The sequence below is a fragment of the Arabidopsis thaliana genome (genome assembly GCF_000001735.4).
Source record: "Arabidopsis thaliana chromosome 1 sequence".
NCBI classification, from domain to species: Eukaryota; Viridiplantae; Streptophyta; class Magnoliopsida; order Brassicales; family Brassicaceae; genus Arabidopsis; species Arabidopsis thaliana.
This window is the reverse complement of record NC_003070.9, coordinates 23,290,806-23,308,754: the sequence shown is the minus strand read 5'-3', so window position 1 is coordinate 23,308,754 and position 17,949 is coordinate 23,290,806. Positions and strand designations below refer to the sequence as shown.

At 36.5% G+C, this 17,949-nt stretch overlaps 9 protein-coding genes and 1 pseudogene across 11 annotated transcripts; 1 reads left to right on the top strand and 9 right to left on the bottom strand.

Moving 5' to 3' along the window:
- Positions 1-68: 68 nt before the first annotated feature.
- On the bottom strand, positions 69-2,221 carry RPF3 (Tetratricopeptide repeat (TPR)-like superfamily protein; the record flags this gene model as incomplete). The annotated part of the gene is made up of 1 exon (NM_104971.3): positions 69-2,221. One exon carries the CDS (start codon positions 2,219-2,221, stop codon positions 332-334), a length of 1,890 nt encoding a protein of 629 aa, NP_176481.2. The 3' UTR covers positions 69-331.
- Positions 2,222-2,380: 159 nt separating this feature from the next.
- Positions 2,381-4,442, bottom strand: AT1G62920 (proteasome maturation factor; the record flags this gene model as incomplete). Its single annotated transcript, NM_104970.1, has 6 exons — positions 2,381-2,440; positions 2,546-2,705; positions 2,961-3,027; positions 3,462-3,734; positions 3,985-4,075; positions 4,311-4,442. 6 exons carry the CDS (start codon positions 4,440-4,442, stop codon positions 2,381-2,383), a joined length of 783 nt encoding a protein of 260 aa, NP_176480.1.
- A 25-nt stretch (positions 4,443-4,467) lies between these two features.
- Positions 4,468-5,514, top strand: AT1G62915 (uncharacterized protein; the record flags this gene model as incomplete). Its single annotated transcript, NM_001334055.1, has 3 exons — positions 4,468-4,822; positions 4,868-4,998; positions 5,308-5,514. Exons 1-3 carry the CDS (start codon positions 4,777-4,779, stop codon positions 5,512-5,514), a joined length of 384 nt encoding a protein of 127 aa, NP_001322076.1. The 5' UTR covers positions 4,468-4,776.
- Positions 5,515-5,592: 78 nt separating this feature from the next.
- On the bottom strand, positions 5,593-7,440 carry AT1G62914 (pentatricopeptide (PPR) repeat-containing protein; the record flags this gene model as incomplete). Its single annotated transcript, NM_001198366.2, has 1 exon — positions 5,593-7,440. The coding sequence occupies exon 1, from the start codon at positions 7,177-7,179 to the stop codon at positions 5,593-5,595; it is 1,587 nt and encodes a 528-aa protein (NP_001185295.1). The 5' UTR covers positions 7,180-7,440.
- Positions 7,441-7,613: 173 nt separating this feature from the next.
- On the bottom strand, positions 7,614-9,807 carry AT1G62910 (Pentatricopeptide repeat (PPR) superfamily protein). The gene has a single exon (NM_104969.4). It carries the CDS (start codon positions 9,693-9,695, stop codon positions 7,797-7,799), a length of 1,899 nt encoding a protein of 632 aa, NP_176479.2. The 5' UTR covers positions 9,696-9,807; the 3' UTR covers positions 7,614-7,796.
- A 265-nt stretch (positions 9,808-10,072) lies between these two features.
- Positions 10,073-11,035, bottom strand: AT1G62900 (S-adenosyl-L-methionine-dependent methyltransferases superfamily protein). The gene is made up of 3 exons (NM_104968.2): positions 10,711-11,035; positions 10,561-10,625; positions 10,073-10,518 (listed from the first exon to the last, which is right to left on the bottom strand). The coding sequence occupies exons 1-3, from the start codon at positions 10,961-10,963 to the stop codon at positions 10,219-10,221; spliced, it is 618 nt and encodes a 205-aa protein (NP_176478.1). The 5' UTR covers positions 10,964-11,035; the 3' UTR covers positions 10,073-10,218.
- Positions 11,036-11,896: 861 nt separating this feature from the next.
- On the bottom strand, positions 11,897-12,766 carry AT1G62895 (uncharacterized protein; the record flags this gene model as incomplete). Its single annotated transcript, NM_001334054.1, has 5 exons — positions 11,897-11,929; positions 12,084-12,122; positions 12,266-12,322; positions 12,467-12,568; positions 12,737-12,766. 5 exons carry the CDS (start codon positions 12,764-12,766, stop codon positions 11,897-11,899), a joined length of 261 nt encoding a protein of 86 aa, NP_001321703.1.
- Positions 12,767-13,190: 424 nt separating this feature from the next.
- On the bottom strand, positions 13,191-13,778 carry AT1G62890 (annotated as a pseudogene; the record flags this gene model as incomplete). Its single annotated transcript has 1 exon — positions 13,191-13,778.
- On the bottom strand, positions 13,489-16,855 carry AT1G62880 (Cornichon family protein). 2 transcript variants are annotated; one of them, NM_104966.4, is made up of 4 exons: positions 16,559-16,855; positions 15,786-15,967; positions 15,566-15,688; positions 15,129-15,484 (listed from the first exon to the last, which is right to left on the bottom strand). In NM_104966.4, exons 1-4 carry the CDS (start codon positions 16,628-16,630, stop codon positions 15,448-15,450), a joined length of 414 nt encoding a protein of 137 aa, NP_176476.1. In that variant the 5' UTR covers positions 16,631-16,855; the 3' UTR covers positions 15,129-15,447. The 2 variants fall into 2 exon arrangements, with proteins under 2 accessions (NP_001117536.1, NP_176476.1); NM_001124064.1 differs by lacking the exons at positions 15,129-15,484; positions 15,566-15,688; positions 15,786-15,967 and adding an exon at positions 13,489-14,362 and having other exon boundaries at positions 16,559-16,800.
- AT1G62886 (Nucleotide excision repair, TFIIH, subunit TTDA) lies at positions 14,045-14,342 on the bottom strand (the record flags this gene model as incomplete). The annotated part of the gene is made up of 2 exons (NM_001124065.1): positions 14,045-14,228; positions 14,308-14,342. 2 exons carry the CDS (start codon positions 14,340-14,342, stop codon positions 14,045-14,047), a joined length of 219 nt encoding a protein of 72 aa, NP_001117537.1.
- Positions 16,856-17,949: the final 1,094 nt, after the last annotated feature.

Below are 17,949 nucleotides of genomic sequence, written 5' to 3'. Positions count from 1 at the left end.
TTCATCGATCAATCAGTCGAATAAGGAGCGTGGTCTTTAAATTTCTTTGAACGTATGAACTTAACCAATCTGGAAGAATACTATTCAGGTGATAAATCATCGATTAGACAAGAAACAAATCTATATCAACATGAGAACATACTGACTGCAGAGAACTGTACCAGTCATGTCCACGAAACTTACACTCAACAACAACAAGAACAAATTTAACATGAAAACGGGTCCAGAAGTAAACACAAGAATAGCTATCTAAAAAAGGCGATTCACCTCACATATGCAATCACAAGGGAAGATGGTTGCTCCCCAATTCGTTTCTCGAGGATTGATTGTTTCAAGACAGCATTTCCAGATAGCTTTTTTCCAATCTCCCATCATGCAACATATTAATCACCATACTTATTGTTGAAGCATCTCCAACAAACCCGCAACTCCTCATTTCTTTGATGAGTTCAGCTGATGCTGCTTTGTCACCATCTCTAAGGCGTGCCCTAATCAGCGTATTATAGGTACCACTATTTGGAAGAGTCCCATCTTCTTTCATTTCTCTAAACAAGGCATCTGCTTCTTCCTTTAAACCTTTCCTACAAAATCCTGATATCATTGTAGTGTAAATTATTACATTAGGCTTCACTCCTTTAAGGCTGAGGCTACAAAATAGATCCCACCCATCTTCCACCTTCCCTGCCTTGCACATCCCTTCAATCATAATATTATATGTGTAAATATCAGGTTCCATTTTACTCTTTTGCAGATACTCGAATACCACCAATGCTTTCTCCAGCTTCCCATATTTACAGAGTCCATCTAACAGAATGCTGTATGTTATGATATCGGGAGGCACGCCATCAGATACCATCTTTTTGAATATTTTTTGAGCCATATCACAATCTCCAGCTTGAAATAACCCTTGGATAAGAGTGTTGTAAGTGACTGTGTTGCCAACCAATCCTCTTTGAGACATCTCGCGGAAGAGTTCCATACCTTCTTCTACTCTCTTAGCCTTACAAAATCCCTTTATAAGAGTATTGTAAGTCACTACGTTTGGGAAACAGTCCTTGCTAATCATCAACTCAAACATGTGCTTGGCCTCGTCTAAACGATCGTGCATACAAAACCCATTGATCAGTGAACTATAAGTGAAAATATCAGGATCTATAGACCTTTTGATCATCTCGTCGTACAATTTCTCAGCCTCTACAAGCTTCCCTTCCTTCACAAATGCATCAATCAATGCGCTGAAAGTGACTACATTTGGATTGATTTTCCTCTCAATCATATCACTGAGTAGTCGAGAAGCATCACTCCATCTTCCGTAATTACAAAGGCATCTTATGAGGGAGTTGTAGGTAACAACATTTGGTCTAATTCCTTTGTTATCCATTTCAGTGAACAGATTGAGTGCATCATTCACGTTTTTGTAGTTGCAAAGAGCATCAATGATAGTGGTGTAGATCACAACATCAGCCTCTATTTTCCCTTTCTCCATCTTCTTTAACAAACTCAAAGCCAAATCAATATCACCTCTCTTACATAATCCGTTTACTACGGTACCATAAGTAAATAGATCTGGTTGACACCCTCTGGCAACCATTCGATCAATTAAAGCCACTGCTTCGGAAGCTTTGTTGTGAAGAAAAAGCCCATGGATTAGAGTGTTAAATGTGACGGTATTGGGTTGATACTCCATTACGAACATTTGATCAACCAAAGCTACAGCCTCGGATATCCTCTTACCGTGGCAGTACCCATTGAGGAGCGAAGAAAGCGTGACAATATCGGGCTCATAGCCGAGTTTCATCATCTTGCCAAGAACAGCTAAAGCAAGAGGGAGTTGAGAGCGTCGACAAAAACAGTTAATCAAAATATTGTACGAATAGAGGTCATATGAAATCCTCAGATTTTGCATCCGCTCGCCGAGAGAGATGACAAGATCAAACTTGTTCATCTTAGCAATGGCACTCAACAGTTTATTGAATTCAACAATGGAAGGTAAAGGACGAGACTGTACCATCTCACCGAACAGATCAACCGCATCATCTAGCTTCAAATCGAGCAACACATTTCTACTCAATTTCTCTCTGTAGTCATAACTCGCAGCAGAGAAATAGACACCTCGAAGGGAAAACAATGGAGAAGCTTTCCTCAGCTGAGCAAATCTCTTCGCCAAACTCATCTTCTTCGATTGTGATGCGACAATCCCTAAATGAACACAACTTGTCATTATTGTTTAACCTTGAAGACGGAGGGATCTCGCGTTTCTGCGCCGTTGGATCATTTTGGTAATTTTGACGGTCAAGATTTCTTCTTAAATATTCCAGTTTTAATAACCGACCGGTTCACTCTGACTTCTCTTCTCTGGTACGATTTGGTTTAATATTGTTCAGTTAATGTCTCTTTTGTTCAGGTTTATGAGCGTAGGTAAAGATGCCTCTTCACCTTGCTTTTCCATAAACAGAAACATTATCTCCATATTGTCAATACGAGAATCAGATAAATAAACCATTAGACGGAAGAACAACACTTGCAATTTTCAGTTTTAATAAACCTTGCTTTTATGAACATTTTTAAGAGTAAACTTTTCCTTGTCACCATCTCTAAGATGTGCCCTATTAAACTCTCTACTAAGAATTCCAAACTCGAGACAGACAGTGTGGTCTTTCGGGGAGAAGTCTACTCTGAAGTACTTCGGTGCGTTTCTACCGAGGCTGACCGGATTAGTCGATAGGATTTATCAAAAAAAAAAAAAGAACTCTCTACTAAGAAAAAGCCACTCTTTTAGATACGATGACTAAGAAAAGTTCAAAATCATTCTTTTAAATGTAGGAGATAAAAGAGCTCTTGCATTAAATACTTGTGAGGACATTGTAAGGAAGTTCTTCAAATTTGTACTCTTTCCATACAGGTAGAGCTAGCGTTCTGCTTATATTTGGCATTGGCACAAGCATGTTGAAGGACATAACTCAAGCTCTTCCTTCATAGAGCTCACCAAGTCCAGCCCTAACTTCACATCACTAGGCTCTGTTTCCGCTATTGACCTAAACACCTGATTTCAAAAATAAGATGCCAAGAGTTAAGAAAATAATACGTACCAGAAGTTTTTCCAAGATTTCGTCTACATATGAGAAAATTCTCGAGGTTATAATATATCATTAACAAAAATAAAAGTAAAAAGATCAGTACTGATGTCATCAATTATGAAAAGCTTAGTTACAAGGACAACTTACATGAGAAAACATATATTTCAAGGCACTAACAAAAAGTTATTGCGTTAAACACATAACACCTCTCATGGTCAGTAGCAGCTCAAAAAGGAACCGTGTAAATAAGAGAAGTTAAGAACATGAAACATCACAAGAAAATACATGGCTGTTCTAATATAAAATTATCTCATTCTGCACACTTGTCTAGCAACACCATGTTGATCTCACACTATCCAAATCAGCTATTTATATATTAGTCACCAGACTTATTGTTGAAGCTTTCGACAAGAGTTTTGGTCCCTGAACTTGATGACGGCGCTGCAAGGATCATTTCCCCAGCGTTAGGCTGCACAAACATACAAGTAGAGTCCAGTTTCAATACTTTGATGGCATTATAAAGTATAAACTGTTTTGACCTACAAGGAACTTGGTTAAGCTGGGCCTTTGGAGAGACTAACCCCAACTTCCATGACGTGGTGGTGGAAGTCAACTGGTTTGAGCATCTTGGATTCTCGAGGATCTGCGGAGTAGATACTACTTATCAGAACAACCCATAAAATGGTGAAACTAAGAAAAGAAACAAGTCTAAACAGTTTTTCTCTTATATACTCAAAGAGTTCAACTTTCTGCAAGACAAGGATGCTTGGTTTACACACTGCAAGTAGTATATGATAGTCACTATTTGAGCAATGACCATTGTAGAAGCAGACAAATATATAGGGTTTCTTTTTTTTTTGGTGTAAAACAGTCTAAAAAGTATGAGAAAGAGCTGTAAAACAATTACCATTCAAGTAATCCTCAAAATCAAAATCATCTATAGCTCCTGTGTAGACTTCAAGGTCAAGCATCAACGAGGGAATTGGGCCAGTTGGTCTCTGAAACCTGAATACTCCAGATAAATAGGTATATAGTAATTGCTTGATTCACCAAACTGAAGATGAGAATGCCCTATGTGAATATCTAAAACCCTATGTAGTCTACAAATGTAACCATTATGAAGTTTCATGTAAATTTCTAACTGACCAAATTTCAAAAGTCAGAAACAGCAACTGATCAAACCATATTTCAATCTTCACATTATGCTATAGAACCTAAGGAAGATTTTCATACATTCTCATATCTAATGGCAGAGTAAGCATCGGAATTCAAAGGAATTATTTCATAATGATACTGATCTAACATTCCATACCGAGGAAGAATCGGTCTATCAAGGTCCATCTTCAAAGGAAGAGCAGGCTCCATATGCATGCGTACTAACTTTCTTCTTCATTTCTTCTTGGGATTTCTTACCCTGAAATAAAATCCCTAATTTCAGAAATGAAGAAACCCCGTAAAACCAAAACTACTTCTCAAAATTTATGATAAAACAGAAATTTCTGGCAAGGGAAATTCAATCAATGAAATTGACGATGGGAACTATGCCATTGAACCATCTCTGCAAGTTCATAATTCAAGTACTAAACCTGGTACTACGTGTATGTTTGTCCAGCCACACACATGTTCATAATTCCACTAGGAACTACAAAAAACAACGATAGTAATTCAAGTTCAACACAAAAAAGAACGAACTGTTCCAATGTGCAATGAACTACACCATGGGAACATACTGACTGCATTGAGAAGTAATACTTGAACACTGAAATATCTTTCATTTGATGAGATTACAGCTGCTACACTCTCTCATATACTCACATTAGTTTGGATATCATCTTCTGAAACCGTCATTGAGCCTGCAAAACAAGAGTTCCCATGTGAAATGGAGTGCGATGCAGCTCCACCTGTTCAAAGACAGCTTCTGGTACATACATGATTCGCATCAGAACCATTTTCTTCTATAGGAGAAATTAACAATTTGCAAGTTTCCTAATGCACGAAACAAAGATAAAAGTTTCCAAATTTGATTAACATAATTGAGAATGTCTCGTTTATAAGATATGAACAATATTGGATACAGAAGATAAAAAACCAAATCACAACTCAAAATGTTCACTAAAACTTCAATGCTGGTTCACAGAAAGCTAATCAGGCATACTCATGAACATAAGGATTGTATTGACTATTGAGAAGTAATAACTTATTAAAAAAGGCTTACTCACTTCAAGGATAGTTTAGGAAAGCATTTCCAAAAAGCTTTTGTCCAATCTCCCCATACAACATATTAGTGACCAAGCCAAAGGTTGAAGCATCTCCAGCAAACCTGCAACTCCTCAATTCTTTGATGAGTTCAGCTGATGCTGCTTTGTCACCATTCTCTAAGATGGCATCTTATAGCAACCGCTATCTGGAAGAGTCCCATCTTCTTTCATATCTCTAAACAAGGCATCTGCTTCTTTGTTTAAACCTTTCCTACAAAATCCTGAGATCATTGTTGTGTAGGTTACAACATTAGGCTTCACTCCTTTAAGGCTGAGGCTACAAAATAGATCCCACCCATCTTCCACTTCCCTGCCTTGCACATCCCTTCAATCATAATATTATATGTGTAAATATCAGGTTCCATTGTACTCCTTTGCAGATACTCGAATACAACCATTGCTTTCGCTAGCTTCCCATTTTTACAAAGTCCATCTAACAGAATGTTGTATGTCAAAATATTGGGATGCACACCAACAGAAACCATCTGTTTGAAAACCATTTGGGCATTATCACAATCTCTAGCTTGAAAAAATCCATGGATAAGAGTGGTGTAAGTGACTGTGTTGCCAACCAATCCTCTTTGAGACATCTCGCGGAAGAGTTCCATACCTTTGTCTACTCTCTTAGCCTTACAAAATCCATTTATAAGCGTATTATAAGTGACTACGTTTGGTAGACAATCCTTCCTAATCATCAACTCAAGCATCTGCTTAGCCTCACCAAGGCGATCGAGCATACAAAACCCATTGATCAGTGAACTATAAGTGAAAATATTAGGATCTATGGACCTTTTGATCATCTCCTCGTACAATTTCTCAGCCTTTACAAGCTTCCCCTTCTTCACAAATGCATCAATCAATGCGCTGAAAGTGACTAAATTTGGATTGATTTTCCTCTCAATCATATCACTGAGTAGTCGAGAAGCATCACTCCATCTTCCGTAATTACAAAGGCAACTTATGAGGGAGCTGTAGGTGATAACATTTGGTCTAACTCCTTTGTTTTCCATTTCAGTGAACAAGTTGAGTGCATCATCCTCATGTCTATATTTGCAGAGACTATCTATGACTGTGCTGTAGATCACAACATTGGCCTCTATTTTCGCAGCTTCCATCTTGTTGAGCAGATTTAAAGCCAAATCAGTATCACCTCTCTTACATAATCCATTAACTACCGCACCATAAGTAACCAGATCTGGTTGACAGCCTCTTTGAACCATTCGATCAATTAAAGCCACTGCTTCTGAAGCTTTGTTGTGAAGAAAAAGTCCATGAATTAGAGTTGTGAATGTCACCGTATCGGGTTTATATCCCATTTCGACCATTTGATCAACCAAAGCTACGGCATCAGAAATCCTATTCCCGTGACAGAAACCATTGAGCAGCGAGTTAAGCGTGACAATATCGGGCTCATAGCCGAGTTTCATCATCTTGCCAAGAAGAGCTAAAGCAAGAGAGAGTCGAGAACATCGACAGAAACAGTTAATCAAAATATTGTAAGTATAGAGATTATGTGAAATTCCTAAAATCTCCATCTTCTCCCCGAAGGAGATGACAAGATCGAACTTGTTCATCTTAGCAATGGCACTCAACAGTTTACTGAACTCAATAATCGAAGGGAAAGGACGAGACTGTGCCATAACACCGAACAAACCAATTGCATCATCTAATTCAATATCACTCAGCCCAGTTCTAAGTACCTCTCTGTAATCATAACTAGTCTTACCAGAAAAAGCTCTTCTCCGGCAAAAGGAAAAAGAGAGAGGAAAAGTTGCAGCATTACCTCTCACCACAAGACTCCGATGAACAAATCTCTTCGCTGAAGATGATATTTTTGCAAGCATTCTCTCGATTTGGCTTCTCAATTTCTCTCTTAAATTTCGAGCTCTGCAAATAGAGAACAGATGTGATTCGTGCTTATCAGATTAGGGAATCGGAATTGAGCATGGTTTAGGTTGGTTTAACAAAATGTTAGATCCGGTTAAGCATAAAAAAAAGTTATCAGAAAATTTAATCATCTTTCGACTCTTCTTGGGTCATCTCTCATGCTCGATTCCTTCCTCGCAATAAGTCCGTATTCGTTTTGGGATTCATCTCGGTTTGTCTTTCAACTGCTTTAACGGACACATCTATTTTCTTTAGACTTCTTGGTAAGAATTAACATATAAGTACCTCTTTGTCTAGAATTTTTTGTTGTTTAATAAAATATCACATTACAACAAAAACAAAATGGTACATCATGAAAGTTTAAACAATTTCTGTTTGACTGTTTCATCAACTAAAATTAGAAGGAGAAAAAAAATGTGGAAATTGATACATACTTATTGCTGAAGATGTACACTAATAATCTGATTTTCAGGAATTGCATATTAAAGTATAAGAAATGAGAATTGAGATACTTTTGAGTTTTGACAGAAAATAAACATAACAAAAATTGATACTGAAAATGAGATAAATAGCATTAAGAAAGCATATCGAGGAAGCTTTTGTCCAATCTCCCATCATGTAACATATTAGTGACCAAGCCAATGGTTGAAGCATCTCCAGCAAACCCGCAACTCCTCATTTCTTTGATGAGTTCAGCTGATGCTTCTCTGTCACCATCTCTAAGGCGTGCCCTAATCAGCGTATTATAGGTACCACTATTTGGAAGAGGCCCATCTTCTTTCATTTTTTTTAACAGGGAATCTGCTTCCTCCTTTGAACCTTTCCTACAAAATCCTGATATCATTGTATTGTAGGCTATAACATTAGGGCTCACTCCTTTAAGGCTGAGATTACAAAACAATTCCCACCCATCTTCCACCTTCCCTGCCTTGCACATCCCTTCAATCATAATATTATATGTGTAAATATCAGGTTCCATTGTACTCCTTTGCAGATACTCGAATACAACCATTGCTTTCGCTAGCTTCCCATTTTTACAAAGTCCATCTAACAGAATGTTGTATGTCAAAATATTGGGATGCACACCAACAGAAACCATCTGTTTGAAAACCATTTGGGCATTATCACAATCTCTAGCTTGAAAAAATCCATGGATAAGAGTGGTGTAAGTGACTGTGTTGCCAACCAATCCTCTTTGAGACATCTCGCGGAAGAGTTCCATACCTTCTTCTACTCTCTTAGCCTTACAAAATCCCTTTATAAGAGTACTGTAAGTCACTACGTTTGGGAAACAGTCTTTGCTAATCATCAACTCAAACATGTGCTTGGCCTCGTCTAAACGATCGTGCATACAAAACCCATTGATCAGTGAACTATAAGTGAAAATATCAGGATCTATAGACCTTTTGATCATCTCGTCGTACAATTTCTCAGCCTCTACAAGCTTCCCTTCCTTCACAAATGCATCAATCAATGCGCTGAAAGTGACTACATTTGGATTGATTTTCCTCTCAATCATATCACTGAGTAGTCGAGAAGCATCACTCCATCTTCCGTAATTACAAAGGCAACTTATGAGGGAGCTGTAGGTAAAAACATCTGGTCTAATACCTTTGTTATCCATTTCAGTGAACAGATTGAGTGCATCATCCATATGTTTGTATTTGCAAAGACCATCAATGATTGTGTTGTAGATCACAACATCAGCCTCTATTTTCCCTTTCTCCATCTTCTTTAACAAACTCAAAGCCAAATCAATATCACCTCTCTTACATAATCCGTTTACTACGGTACCATAAGTAACCAGATCTGGTTGACATCCTCTTTGAACCATTTGATCAACTAAAGCCACTGCTTCTGAAGCTTTGTTGTGAAGAAAAAGTCCATGAATTAGAGTTGTGAATGTAAAGGTATCAGGTTTATATCCCATTTCGACCATTTGATCAACCAAAGCTACGGCATCAGAAATCCTCTTACTGTGACAGTAGCCATTGAGCAGCGAAGAAAGCGTGACAATATCGGGCTCATAGCCGAGTTTCATCATCTTGGCAAGAACAGCTAAAGCAAGAGAGAGCTGAGAGCGTCGGCAAAAGCAGTTGATGAAAATACTGTATGTGTAAAGATCATGTGAAATTCCCAAAGTTTGCATCTGCTCGCCGAGAGAGATGACAAGTTCAAACTTGTTCATCTTAGCAACGGCACTCAACAGTTTATTGAATTCAACAATGGAAGGAAATGGACGAGACTTGACCATGTCACCGAACAGATCAACCGCATCATCTACCTTAATAATATCACTTAGCCTATTTCTCAATATCTCTCTGTAATCACCACTAGCACTAGCAAAAGATCGTTCCCAGCAACCGGAACCGCAAAGATTGAAGAAAGAAGGAACAGTTGGAGGATTACCTATCCCCTGGAGATTCCAATGAACAAACAATCTTTTGGCCGTCAATGAAATCGATCTCTGCATCTTATCGATTTGGCTTCAGCTGATTCAGGAGACTTCAATCTCAGTCTCACTCTCTCTCTCTCTGGAAATCGCAAAACCCTACACGGAGGGATGAGATATGCAAACCGGTGGGGTTCTGGTTTAGAACTTATTACCTAACCGGTTTATTTTGTGAGAAAATCTTTTGCATTGATCTCAATCAGTAGTACTAAGTACAGTCTCAAACCGGATTTACAAGCAAGAGATAAGAATTGTGGAAAAAATTGGTGATGGCTGTTATTTTACTCTACTTCTGTTTCCATATACAACTAGTCTTGAAAAACTGAACTGACTGATCTCAATGCATTATCTTTGAAGCTTAATCCTAACCAATTTGGTATATCAACACATTGTTTTTTATATAATACCATGCTATTTGTTTAAATCACATAAATAAAAAAAACAATACACAGATTATTTTACACATTACAACCACTCTATATAGTCTCCGCAAGTACGACTGTACGAGAGATGAATCGTAATTTTTGTTGGTAAAATGTCGAGCCTATTTGTGTAATTCGATAACACTATATGAGAAGGCATGACAAATGATTTCACAACGAAGAAAACCCGAATCAGAGGCTAGAGTCTCGAATTGGGAAAGAGACCTCTCCTTACCACCTGAGCTTACTGCTAACATCAGCATGTCCATACCGAACACAATGTTAGAAGAAATGTCGTTAATCTTTGGTTCCTCGGGCGTAACCACCTCGACTATTATCACTTTTCCTTTCTCGGGAAGACTTTTCCAATAATTTTTTAGGATCTTTACACAATCTTCGTCAGTCCAATCATGTAGTATCCACTGTCAAAGTGTCAATCATTAACCATTTCATTTTCTACTTACTTTCATGAAGATGGCATCTCCTTTTGGAATTTCTTTAAACATATCTCCTGAAACATGCTCCACTCCTATATGTAATATTGAGCAAGAGTAATATGATAATTTTAAGAGCGGTAACTTTTTAATTTTAATTATCACTTAGTGGCCGTGTACCTTTATTAAAAGGAGCATGGGCTAAAACCGATGCTAGATCGAAATTGATGCCTTTAATATGAGGATACTTGGAAGTCACTTGACCTATGATTGTTCCAATTCCTCCTCCCACATCCACCAAAGTATTTACATCTTCGAATCCTTTGTAAACTTCTAAAACCTTCTTCATAATCAATGTGGAAGCTTCCGACATTGTCCGGTTAAACATTTCAGCGAATTGTTCGTTCGAACCAATGAGTTCGAAAACCCTCATTTATTGCTTTTTGCCGAGAGAGATGACAAGATCAAACTTGTTCATCTTAGCAATGGCACTCAACAATTTATTGAACTCAACAATGGAAGGTAAAGGACGAGACTTGACCATTTCACCGAACAGAGCAACAGCGTCATCTAACTTTAATTCAGTCAGCCCATTTCTACTCAGTTTCTCTCTGTAATCATAACTAGTCTTACCAGAGAAAGCTCTTCTCCGGCAAAAGGAAAAAGAGGGAGAAACAGTTGCAGCATTACCTCTCACCACAAGACTCCGATGAACAAATCTCTTCGCTGTATATGCAATCGCAAACGATAACATCATTTTCTCTATTTGATTTCTTCTCAATCTCTCTGATTCGGAAGCTCTGAAAAATTCAACAAATACCCTAAACGAACCACCACTGTGTGTGAGTCTGAGACTCTCAGAGAGGAAGAGAGTGAATGCCAAACCGGTTTAGTTATTTTAATGTTATTTGGTGATTACCGGCCGGTTCGCGTTTTCTTTTTTTTTTGAAAGAATGTAAAATTTTATGGGAATGTGACACGTTTAGGCACTTTAAAATAATCTTATTCCTTTTGAGACACTTATAAGGGAGAGGACACTTTTTCTATTATTTGACTTTTTTAAAGACATTTTTACCTTTAATTTAACCAACTACTTTTATTTTAAAATTTAATACAAATTAAACATTTTCTCTCTCTTCCACAATCCTTACGCAAAATAAAAGAAATCTCTCTCTCTCTCTCCCCCTTTCATGATTTGTAGTGCCTTTCTCTCTCCACGTCTCCATAACTTCTAGGCTCGATTCCTCTTATCGATTATGGCGGCGGCTCACCAAAAATCGATGGTACCGATTCTGCAAATAAATGGGAGAATTTTCTTAAACAATTCGATCTCGATTATCTTAGGAATTTGGTAAAATTTCTATGTTCATAAGGTCTTAGAGGTGGAGATCTCTGCAAACTGTAAAAAAGATCAACAAACAATTTTTTGGTGTCCATAATAACGAGTCCATTTAAATATATCCATTCGGAAACCTTTTTACTGATCCATATTCAATCTATATATCATGTCCATAATAACAGGATATTCGATTAACTGTGGTTTGTAAAGAAACCAAAGTTTCATGTCCATAAGGTCTTGAAGGTGGAGGTCTCTGCAAACTGAAAGAAAAATCAACAAACAATTTTTTGGTATCCATAATAACGAGTCCATTTAAATATATCCATTCAGAAACTTTTCTACTGATCCGTATCCATTCTATATACCATGTCAATAATAACAGGAGATTCGATTAACCGTGTTTTGTAAAGAAACCAAAGTTTCATGTCCATAAGGTCTTAAAGGTGGAGGTTTCTGCAAACTGAAAAAAAAAATCAACAAACAATTTTTTGGTGTCCATAATAACAAATCCATTTAAATATATCCATTCGAAAACCTTTTTACTGATTTATATCCATTCTATATAGCATGTCCATGATAATAGGAGATTCGATTAACTGGAATCTCGATGCTACGTAGATGAAACGAGTTTGATACATGAGAGAGAGCAAAAATCAAATCAAGCCGCCATTGTTGAAGAAGAAGAAGTTTCTTAAAGAACTGAATCTCAAATTTATGTCAAAACAAAGATTTAAATTGCAAAATAAATCACAATCTACAATCAGTGAAAACGAATAAAATATCGAACTCTCCAATCAATCCATAATCTCACAACAATCCGAGTAATTCTACAATATAGAAATCTCAAATTCTGCAAAATTTGAATACCAAATCCTTTAACTGAAAGAAGAACTCCATAGCATCTAAAATACTAAAATAAAGAAATGAGTGAGTGGATTCAACAAATAATTATAAGGAGATCGGCTATTTTGAACATCCAACAAATAACTTTTTTTGAGAACTGTCTATTTTGAACAATTCCATTGAAGTAGACGCAACTAAAGTTGTTTACAAAGATGAAGAGAGAGAGAAAGAAAGAGAGAGAGAGAGAACGTGGATTAAGGATTAAGAGAGTAGTTTAGTTAATAGGGTATTTTAGTAAAAAAACATAGAGAAAGTGTCTACTCTTTTGGAAGTGCCTAAACACGGAATAAGTTTTAAAAAAGTGTCTAAGAGTGTAATATTCTCAAATTTTATTCTATCAAAACCATTGTACAATGACTGCAACGGTTAGTTTAGTGTTTTAGAGAGAAAACTGAAATTACAAAGCTGAAAGGAAAATTCAGAGAGAGTGTGTGGATGAAAGAGGCCTCGTGGAGAACCATAGCTGCAGGCAAGCGTTGTAGTTATGATCTCCAGTGTCTCGAATTGAGTTGATTCTATTGCGAACATTCTTGTCTATGAACTTTATGAGCCGGTTTGGTGGTGAGCTGATTTCTCCGTGTCGTCGGGCATTTCTTTCTCGCCATATGTGGTAAACAGAGGCTTGGAAGACATACCGAAACAAAAAGAGAAGATCCGTTGGCATATTTGTATTGCAGAGCAGAGGAAGGAGACGGTTCCAGTCACGAGAGTAGTCGTTGGACAGGAGCCGCTGCGTAAGGGTTCTCCAAACTTCGGAGGTGTAATGGCATGAGAAGAATAGGAGATTCCGTGTTTCTTCAGCATTGCCGCAGAGTGTGCAGGTGACTTGTTGCCCAGAGTTCCATGCTTTGATGTGATCCCCTGTGGATAGTCTGTTTTGGATTGTGAGCCACAAAAGAAAAGAGTACTTGGGCGTTGAGTAGGGGAACCATACGCCCTTGTACCAATTCGTTTGTGGCTGATGCATTCCGATGTTGTTCCAAGTAACCTTAGTCAACAAAGCCATAACAACAACAAAAAACGAGTACCCGTGATGTCCAAAAGTCTTCCCAGCTGCGACCAGTTCGCGTTTTCAAATTATATCATTTGCAAAGTTTTGTTGCGTTGTCAAAATAAACCAATTCGGTTTTTCAGATTCGTTGTACATTAATAATTAACAAACATGTATATTTTCCATCAGAGATTTCCCACAAATCCTTGTTGATCTCCACACTACATTAAGATCCAAAATCGACATCTAGTAACCGAAACCGAGAAGAAGAAAAAAAACGATCAATTCGCCTTTGCGTAAGAGTTTTCGTCCCTGAACTTGATGACGGCATCACGGATCATCTCCTCAGCATATGGCTTCACAAACATACTAGTAGTGTCCAGTTTCAGTACTTGAATTATGAACTTCTGTGAAGCAGGCAACGAATTGTTCAAATGTGCAATGAACTGTGCCATGGGAACATCACTATAAGAACAAAAAAAACAAAGATAAAAGATACGATTTCTCGACAGAGTATATTAACAAGAAAGGTTATGTAATGTACCATGAGATGAAGACTCCTTTGATTGAGTTAACCATTGAATCTTAAAGCAAAGAACCTGAAACAATAACACATTCAAAAAACATTAGAAATCTTGAATCACCAAAACTGTAAACAACATCGTTTTTTAACATCATAAAGAGAGTCTTCAGCCATTGGACTCAAATCAAAAGCTCGGTTTACTTGTGCTTTAATCGAAAAACTGATCGTAGATCAAAACTAACAATGGAGTTTAACCATTGAAGCAGAGAAGAAACTGAAACCAGAGTGTATTCAAGAACATGACTAAAACTGCAGTAAACAACAACACTCAAAAATTCTCAAAATTCAGTCAAAGCTCGGTAACTATGTTTATTGATGTTTATTGACACTAATCGTAGCTCAAATTAACAACAATTTACATTACTAGTTAACATTGTGCTTAATTTTGTTTTTACTCTATTATATAAACCCTAATGCTATTGTCATCTTAATCCTCTTACGAAACAATATAACATATGCGAAGAAGATTCATTACTGAGTAACAATCTTTGCAATTTACATCACCAACAAATCTATGTTTGTTCCGCGTTTACGTCCACAGATTCCACACGAAATTCAGAACAAAACAAAAAAACAAAAGAGTGAACGAGATTTGGTTTTTTTTTTCCAGTCGTCAAAACATTAGTTAGGGTTTTAAGTAGAAATCAAAGTTAAAGAGTTTCAGAATCCAACGACGATCTTAAAATCATAGAGAATTTCGATTCGGAGGAGGATAAAAAATCTAGAGAAAGAACTCACCACGATGATAAAGATAAATCCTTCTGGCTTCTTCACTACAATTTGGAGAATTTACCAATTTATTTATATACTAATAAATAATTTTGCAGCTAAAATAAAAAGTAAAACCTTCTGACTTAGTTAGAGGGTTCCAATCATGGTTAACAATTCACTGCTTGGCTTCACCACAAAGATCCACAATGAAATTCTAATGACTATAAAATCTGGTTTACACAGCTCTCTAATGCCACATTAATTAACTTACATAACCTAAAAGCCTTCCTTCTCATGCCATTGTATCAAGCGCGGTGTCAAGTACTAAGAGAGGGGTTTGACCAAACCGTTTGTTGTCGCCTGTCACAGGGGTGTATCTTCAAGCGTGATTCAGTCCTCGTAATCATCAAGTGTTGAATAGATTAACCTGTAACGAAGTTGCAACATAAGTTTTCAATGTTTTGGTACGAGTTTAGGATTGAGTAAAGACAGTGAAAGGTCTAGTTACCAGAAAATGGTGAGAAAGAGAGTGAGGATAATGTAAGCGAGCTTGAAGAGTCGTTTCTTCTTTTCCCAATCAAGCAAGTTGAAGATCTCTGTCACGTCTATCAAATGTTGTTTTCGAGAGTACCTTTAATAACAGGAAAGAATGATATACTCATTATCAAAATCAGCTTGCCGTTGGATGTTAAACTTGATCCAAGATTGTTTAAAAAAGAGAGACTCACAGATGGAAATTGTAGTAGAGATAAGGAACGCAAAGGAGTGCCATGAACCAATGACCCGTTACGAGGTAAAATACGCATAAAAATCCTTGAAGAATGGATTCTGGTAATACCACAAAGTTTATTCTTGATGCAGAGTCGTAAGGGTTGATATAATCAAACTCGAGATCAGCCAAACTAATAAGCTGCAACAAAATATCATATCAATAAGCACCGTCAGTTTCGGTACAAGGACACAAGCAAAGCAAAATAGCAGAGACATATGATCAAGACTCTCCTATAAAATATCTGGTTATTATGAATCTCATTACTCAAAACATTATAGATCAACTCTACAGATACCAAATCAGAGCTTACTAATCCAGAAACATTAAGAAGTAAACTCTAATACCCGTGAGCACACACACTTGTACACACTCACAGATACTTGCTGGATTGATATAAACTGAGAAGATAACATCTACAGATTCAATACACATATATCAAGAAGCAATTGAAGAATTTAAGAAACAAAATTGTTTCTAGTTGACAGATTAACTAGTTATTATATAAAGAAACCCTAAAGTTACTAACTTTATCACATTCCCAAAACTTAGAAACATTTCTTATAAACGATTTATGATTGAAAGAACACAAAACACTAAATTTAGTTCAATACAGTGATCGAATAAGCCTAAGCAGAGTTTATTCAAATACAACAAGCAAGAAGAGTCGATGGAACCAAAGTAAACAGTTTTAGGTTTTTTTTTTTGTCCAAAGTGGGAATCAGATCGAACCTGATAGACGATGAGTCCGAGAAGAGTGATAAGGATTAAGAATGAAATAATCCATGTCCAGACCTCTCCCATCCCTCCTCTTCCTCCTGGCTCCGACGACGATTACCTCTGAGTAAATTTCCTTGTGTTCTTTTTTGCTTTTAAGCTTTTTGGTCTCTAGGATTGAATGAGGAAAAGAGATAAGTTTATTGTCGGAAAATTTCAACAGTTTAGTTTCAATCTCTTTCTTCGAGATTCGCTGATCGGAGGAACTAGTGTCGAAGAAGAAGGTACGTTCTTTTGGTTTTTGACCTTTTATGTTTTGTTGAACCGATGAAATCAATTCCCGGTTCTAAACGGTTCTATATTATGATCGTACCGAATTATTAAGCCCATGGGTCATAAATTAAGCCCAATTAAGAAAACACTGAATCAGAAATTACTTTTTATCTTTTTAAAAATTTTACTGAATGTGGAACCCAGAGCTCCTTCAATCATGTGATTGAAAAAATCCAGCTTTTTCGATGTGTGAGTGTGTTTTTTTTGTAACAAATTTTGTTTTAGCTATATGTCTCAATACATTTTTAAAAAAATTGGCCTAATGTAATTGCCACTTTTAAAAGTTGTTTTAGTTAACTTATTCTACTTTTTTAAAAAGGGAAATAAAATATGAAGTTTACTAGTAGTACCTTTTTCACCATTTCACTAACAAAAATTTTAACATGGACTTTCCATATGAATTTTATTTTGGGTTGTGAATTCTAGTTACTGATATATAAACTCATAAAGAAACACCATTATGAAAAATCATGGAAAACATTTTGCACGTATGCAGTAGATCCACACCGTACACGTTGGTGGTAATCAACTAATCATCAATCTCATGGCTCAACGAGTGTCATTTCTTTAATCATTTTAACTATTCCATTTAATCGTCGCACAACATTATTCCATTTTTGTTGAAATGCGAAATTTACTAATCAAGAAGGATGTTTTATATACAAAGTTTTGAGCTATACAAATAAAACAATCAAAATGAAAAGAATAATCTTTAGTTAAAATCATCTTTGAAAAAAAAACTACTACTCCATTTAATCTATTAATATCTAATCAAATTGTAGTCTTTAAAGAAAATGAATGATACTATTTTGCCGTCAAAAATCTCTAGAGAATACATGAATATTGCTTACTTCTTTTGCAACTTACCTGGAACCATTAAAGACTGAATGATACAAAAAATGAATGATAACTATTTGCCGTCAAAAAGAATGAAACTATCCAAGTTCATAACAATAATTTATTCCAAACATATGCTTTTGTGACTTGTATTTTATTATATAGTATAATATATAATTATAAATTCATCTTTTTGTTGTTTGTATTGATCAAGCAAGCTCTACTCACAAACGTAG